Source organism: Temnothorax nylanderi, unplaced genomic scaffold (genome assembly GCF_030848795.1).
Source record: "Temnothorax nylanderi isolate EJ_2023f unplaced genomic scaffold, tnyl_v1.0 TNYL_tig0096_pilon, whole genome shotgun sequence".
NCBI classification, from domain to species: Eukaryota; Metazoa; Arthropoda; class Insecta; order Hymenoptera; family Formicidae; genus Temnothorax; species Temnothorax nylanderi.
The window spans coordinates 544,666-552,088 of record NW_027249158.1 but is presented as its reverse complement, the minus strand read 5'-3'; the positions used below and the strand labels follow the sequence as shown (position 1 = coordinate 552,088).

The 7,423-nt window shown below is 32.9% G+C and overlaps 1 protein-coding gene across 10 annotated transcripts in view; it reads left to right on the top strand.

Annotated features, from left to right (window-relative positions):
• Nucleotides 1-7,423, top strand: part of LOC139775322 (uncharacterized) — a 68,239-nt gene that overhangs the window by 15,118 nt on the left and 45,698 nt on the right. The window contains exon 5 of one of the 10 annotated variants that reach the window (XM_071711239.1): nt 439-2,402. The exons of the other annotated variants lie outside the window; for them this stretch is intronic. Within the exon in view, the coding sequence (XP_071567340.1) occupies nt 439-1,690 (1,252 nt within the window). The 3' untranslated portion in view covers nt 1,691-2,402. Of the gene's footprint in view, nt 1-438; nt 2,403-7,423 lie in introns of those variants that run through there. 10 annotated transcript variants of the gene reach the window in all.

The window sequence follows — 7,423 nt, the reverse complement described above, 5'->3', positions numbered from 1 at the left end:
ATAAAATTAATATTTATATAGTTATCTCTCTTAGACTTGCGCATATGATTTTCTTTTGTATAAATTTCGATTTGCAATAATTATTTTATCGTATAAAGTATCTGACTCGATATATCGCTGACAAATGAGATTGCAGCTCTGAAATTGTACAGTAAGTAATAAAATTTTATATTGGCAATTTCGTTTATTAAACTTCTTAATGCACTTGAAAATTTTAATGAAAATAAAAGATATCCTTTTCTGCTTAAATTAACTATTGATGTTTACTTTACATAATTTGCTTTATATCATAATTTTCCTTCTATCTATACGATTCCCTATCTTTTGGATTATGACCTATCGTCTAACACATGACGTGAAATGACTAAAATAAAAGTTGAACTTATGTATTTATTTTTTAATTACAGATATAATCTGTATTTCTTAATTTCTTTTCAGAACTAAAAACTGGAGTTCCAGGACACAACAGAAAAAAATTGCGATAAAAAAGGAAGCTCAAGGTACGTCCTTCGTTATCCTTCAAGAGATTGGCGGCAAAACTATTCTTGTTCAGAAGGTAAACGCGTACTACTGTGATTCATGCAACGAAGATTTTGATACAGAAGCCAGTTTGATAAGGCATAGAACGGAGCAATCGATACTTAGAACCCGAGAAGCGTTGCGCCAAGCAGAAAAGAAACACAAGTGTGACATATGTGGACAGATGTTCGTGAAAGAGTTGCAATTGATCAAGCATCGCCAGATACATTGTAATCCTCTAGACATACAGAAAAAAGATTCTCTGGACATACAAAAAAAATATCTTCTAGACATACAGAAAAAGGATTCTCTAGACATACAGAAAAAGGATCCTCTAGACATACAGAAAAAATATCCTCTAGACATACAGATAAAATATCCTCTAAATATACAGAAAAAATATCCTCTAAATATACAGAAGAAACAGGAATTGAAAAAAATAGTCACGAAAAAGAAAGTCGACAAGAGTCGAGAAGAGAACAAGGAATCGGAAAATGTCATTAAATGTGACCAGTGTGATAAAGTATTTAAGAAGAAAAGGTATTTGAACGTGCACAAAACGTTGCATAGTGAACCGCACATTTGTAATGTGTGCGGTGCGAAGCTGACGTCAGATTATTATTTAAGAATGCACATGAGGCGACACAATAAGGAATTTACGGAATTCTGCAACATTTGTAATAAAGGCTTCTACTTAAAGGCAAATCTGAAAACTCACATGAGCATGCACACCGATCAGAAGCCATGCATCTGCGAGATCTGCCATAAGACCTTCGGCAATCGAACTTACCTCCGAATTCATATGAAGCTTCACAGTCAGCCCGAGACGAGGAAGAAATTCAAGTGTGATATATGCAGCTTCGAGACGTTTTATAGCTATTGCCACAAGGAACACATGTGGACTCATACGGGCGAGAGCCAAGTGGCATGTGAAGTATGTGGCAAGCTAATCAGGCGACAATACATGAAGACTCATATTAGGATTCACACTGGCGAGAAACCAGAGATTTGCGAGTTTTGTGGCAAGGCGTTCAGCGCCAGGGTATATCTGATTAAACATCGGCGAACTCACACTGGTGAAAAGCCTTACAGCTGCAAAATCTGCAACAAACGTTTTACCCAACGGGGCACTCTTAGTGCGCATCTTCGAAGACACGAGAATCCTGAGTGAAAGCGTTTTCCTTTCTGTTTTTTTTTCTTTTCTTTGGTTTTACTCTTAAATCTATTATAAAACACTTTTTAGACTGACCATTCATATTTGCATTACATATAATGATAAGATAATAAATGTAATTTGTTTATTACATATTACATGCGATATATATTACGCTAATTCACTGAATAGAATTATTACATCATTTTAATATTTGTTTTTTAATATGTTCCATTTCATATGCATAGTTAATGTGATATTAATTAATTTATTAATATGATTTAATTATAATTAATATCACAACTCATATCAGTGTGATATTAATTATGTCCTAAGTTAAATCAAGACAGTTGCATGAAAATATGAACTTGCAGTTATTTATAGATTTTTAATTTGGTGATGTAGTGTATATATAATTTAGTGAATTATATTTTTACATACTGTGACAACATAATTTTATAAATCGCAGGAAGATTATTAAATTTTATTAATACCACATCTTTGTTGGTTACCTAATAATTTACTTTTACTTTATATAATTAGTTCTAACCTTATACATTACTGTTATTTTACACATTATTGTGTTCAATTAAGAAATTTGTTTTTGTTTGCATGATTAAAATATTCCCCAGAGAATCGAATAAACCTTTTTTTCAATGCAATACTATGTATTGTACTGTGTACATTATATATACATATATAATACAATAAATCTCAATGTGCTTCTCTAGATTGTTATGTTATTTATAATTCATATTCCGCTTTCAATTATTTTAGAATTAATTAAAATATTTAACGAAAATTATTGAAAAAATTAGAAAAATGAAAAATAAAATATATTTTTTTATGATTATATTTTAAATAATAACAAAATAAAGGTAGAACAATCAGTCGCGACATAAATTACACGAAAACTTTAAATAGAAAGCTGCAATAAAATTCTTGTTACAAATAAGATATATTACTTAGATTAATTAAACAACCACGCTTTAAAAAGAAAATTATTGATTATACATTGTATTTCTTTAGAGTGTAGATTGTATCTCGATAATAAACAGTGTAAAAATTTATAAAAATTGTGAATAAGAAAAATTGATGTAAAATAAAGCAAGAAATTTTATAGTATTTAGCTTAAAAGTATGATATACTTGACTAGAAATTTAAGTTTTTTTGAAACAGTTTTAAGGTTGTATTACTTAATAAACAAAAATTAAATCGAATGGTGATAGTCAAATTGATTGACAGTTACGATTGATTTAATAAATATCTAGTATAAAAGTGCCTCCTGTGGAAAACTTATCAAGAGTGTGAAAAAGCTTAGCTCAAGTAAATCAAATATTAACTGAGTACTATTTATTCTTACACATAATTTTACGTTACTTCCTCGCGCTGTTGACAGATATTATTTATTACAGATGCAACGAGATTGACATAGAAGACGTAAAGCTGGACTCGATCGACGAATTGCAAGGTATAGAGTTAGTACGATATCAAGATGAAGTATCTGCGGTGGAAGAGTATCATCACGTTAGTCATCAAGAAATAGTTATGGAAACGATCGAATATAGGACTGAAGACTCGAACGACAAACTGGAATCTGCGTCGGAGATACATGTCATAAAACGGGTTTCCGAACACGATTCGAGTCGCAAGCGTGCGGTTTACGAGTGTGAAATCTGTGGGAAGCGAATACTCAAGAAGCTGCAGTTTTTGAAGCATAGACAAGACCACGAGAGGAATTCGAAGACCGAAGGTCGTTGCGAGGAGTGCGATAAAGTGTTCGACAATGAGGAGAAGTTGCGAAAGCATATGATAAAGACACATCAGAAAGAGAAACCTTTTCAATGCGTTCTTTGCGGCAAGTGTTTCAAGACCGAGGAGTTCTTGAAGACCCACTTGAAGCAGCATAACAAACGTTTCACCTGCGACATATGTGGTGTGTCGAAGGTTTCCGGATACGATCTGCGTCTGCACAAGAAGAAGCACAATCAGGAATATGTCATTCATTGTGAGATTTGCAACAAGGGCTTCTACACGAATCAAACGCTGGAGCGGCATTTGCTCACGCACACCGGCGAGAAGCCGTTTGTGTGTAAAATATGTAATACCGCGTACGCGAGCGCAGCGTATCTCAACATGCATATGAGGTCCCATGGCGAGAGAGAGAAGCACAAGTGTAATATCTGCGATTTCGAGAGCTACTGGAAGGCCGCGCTAAAAGTGCATCTTAAGATACACACCGGCGAGAATCAGATTACGTGCGAGGTGTGCGGAAAGTCCGTGAGCAGCAAGACGTATTTGCATATTCATATGCGTATACATTCAGGCGAGAAACCGCATGTTTGCGAGGTGTGCGGAAAGGCGTTCAGCGTACGGAAGTATCTGATTGTACACCTAAGAACGCATACCGGCGAGAGACCTTACGAGTGTAAGGTGTGCCAAAAGAGATTTACGCAACAGGGCTCACTAAACTCACATATGAAGTCTCATAATGAGAGCAAGTGAACATTTTTTTCGTATATTTATTACTACTTCATGCTGCATTTAGTGTTAAACCTGACTCTCTGATTTTCATTTTGGCTTGTACTCTGTGTATGCGATCAATGCATTGAGAAATACTAATATAAATCGTGATTATACGATGATTATGGCATTAGAAAAGCACAAATCTACATATACTAGGTTCAGTGATTAAATTATATATAAATAAGTTATATACTGCCCTATAATTATTAAATTAAGTTTTATAAGTACTAAATAAAGAACTACATCCGTGATGTTTTCGAAATATATAGAGAACAAAACCGAAAATACGTGTGAAAAAATTTTAATTTCTCGTTAGAGACATGAGACTGATAATTATAAAAAATTAAAGAAAAGAACACATTATATAGTTAATGAAGTTAAATTTAAAAAACTAAGATTTATTCTACAGATTACTAATATATTTCTATTTTACAAAATGTGCTCTGAATTAATATCGGCAGATAGGTGCCATTAAGTAGACATGCATTATACAGTTACATTTTTTAAAGTTTTGAAGTTTAATTCGTTGATTATTTGAAGATATAAATTTAATATAAATGCTTTTCTTAGCGGAAGAATGTATCAGTGTCCTATTATCTGCATAGTCATGAACAATATTGTAATTTAACGTAGAATGAAATTTGTCAGAACAATTTATTAATAATCTTTATTTTTAGATTTTTTATTTATTTTAAATTTATTTAAAATTTGACTTAACAAAGTCACAATTACATTATATTTAAATAGCGTAATAAAGCCATGTATTAAGCCATCAATTATTATCAAATCTGTAATAGTGTAAATATATTACATATATTATTTTCTATTACGTATACTTTAATTGCTGTAACCTTTATTGTACGTTAGAAATAAAGAATGTGTTATATGATATCGTACATTGTCTTCGATAGATAGCGAATTTTTTTTATGTTCATCACAGTTTATTAAAATTTTTTATGAAATATTAATTACTAGTAATGTAGGCGCTCCCTTATATCAATAATTGCATATGGAAAGCGGATGATGGGACAATCGCCAATATGAAAATGTCATCATTACAAATATTACAATAAATATTTACTACAAGTTTCTAAAAGGTACGCATTATTTCGAGACAGTTTAATGCTTAATAGTGTATTTATTACTTTACAATACTGATAGGTAACCAAAATTTGGTTATATTGCAACTGTTTAATTATAAACAATTCTAACAATAGAAAGAAATTTAATTACATGACAGTTACCTATATAAAAATTAATTAGTTACACACATATATGAACAAGATAGTAAGATACATGCGTTTTTTAATATTTATGATTTGTTATCTTTATGCCTCTTTTATATACACATAATAAATACCGACTAAAAAATTTTTAAGGAAAGAAAGAAAGAAAGATTACTTTTTTGATAATATTTGATAAAACTTATATTAATATCTAGTAATAAAAGATATGAGTAAATGTAAATAAAATTATAAATAACAATCTCTGAATTTCTTCATTTGATAACAATTTAAATTAATCAATATTATTACATGTATAGTCATTATTTCATTTTCTTTTCAGAAATGAAAAACCAGCAGAGACGTGTGTAAAAAATGAACTATCTGTAGATGAATGTACGGATTCTACGTTGATTTCAATTTTCATTAAAGAAGAAGAAAATGTAAAGCAGGAAGACTGCAATGTGCAACACAAAGCTGTAAGTTTGAGACGTAAGCCTTCTGAGAATTTCTTGACGCAAAAAGAGCCTGAAGATGCTACAAACGGAGGAATTATTCGTCAGAATTGTTCAGGCATGAAGAAACAATCCATCGGTCAAATGTTTTACAAGTGTGGCATATGTACCAAACTTTTTAGATCAAAGAACTTGTTTGAAGGTCATTTAGTGGCGCATAGCGACGCTCGACCCTATCAATGCGACGTTTGCGGCAAGTCTTTCAAGAGGACCAATACTTTAGCGGTACACAAGCGAATCCACACTCACAAGAAAAACTTTGTTTGCGACGTGTGCGGTCGCGCGTTTGTACAGGCTTCTCAGTTGGCCACTCATCATAGACGTCACTTCGAGAAGTACACTAGGCACTGCGAGATCTGCAATAAGGGCTTCTTCACGAACGCCGAGCTCCACGGACACATGAACGTGAAGCACGGCGCTAAGGAGCACGTGTGTACTGCCTGCAACAAATCGTTCCCCAACAATCACACCCTGGTACGCCACTTGAAGATTCACGATCCGAACTTCAAACCGGTGAAACACCAGTGCGAGTTCTGCGGCAAGATATTCGCCTACAAAAATTCGTTGGTGGTCCACGTCAAGTCGCACACCGGCGAAAACAAATACGACTGTCATCTATGCGGCAAATCCGTCTCGTCCAAGGGATCTCTCCAAGATCATCTGCGTCTTCACGGTGGGGAGAAGTCCCTGGTCTGCGACGTTTGCGGCAAGGCTTTTCACAAGAGAACGACATTGGTTGTGCATAAGAGGACCCACACCGGCGAGAAGCCATATTCGTGCGACACTTGCGGAAAATCTTTCACGCAACATTCAACCCTTGTTATACATAAACGATATCACACCGGTCAGAGACCATATGAGTGTAATTATTGCAACAAGTCATTTGTATCTAGGGGATTGCTTAACGCACATAACAAAATACACATAATTAACGTGATATGATGCTACTCGCGTGGTCATACAATTTGGATATTAATTTCTATTATACTGTGTTAATTACATCTCGTGTTCAAGACATTGTTGTGTAGTGATGCTGTCAGACTTTGGATCCAAGCCACTGCCACTTTGTATTTCGACAATGCTCATCCAGAATGCTATACGATTAAATATTTTCATTTTAATTAATACTTTTTGTATTAAGAGGAATCGTAATGCTATTATCTTGGCTGATATTTTTGTTATGTTTATGATTTAATTTTTGAAATGATAAAAACTTGGTGAAATATTGATCTCTTATTTTTATTTTTTTTATTGAAATGCTATCTACAATGTATCAAATAAATGACTTGAGTTTTTATATCAAATGTGTCACAAAATTTTTTCTGTGATTTTAACGTGAATGTTTTTGCTTTTTATTTTCGACAGACATAAAGTGGAATTATTATTAAGAAGGTAATATATTTATGTAAAAAATAATTAAATGAACAAAATTGTATAGCAAATGCCGATAGAATAACAAACCGAAATATCAGCTAAGATATATGTAA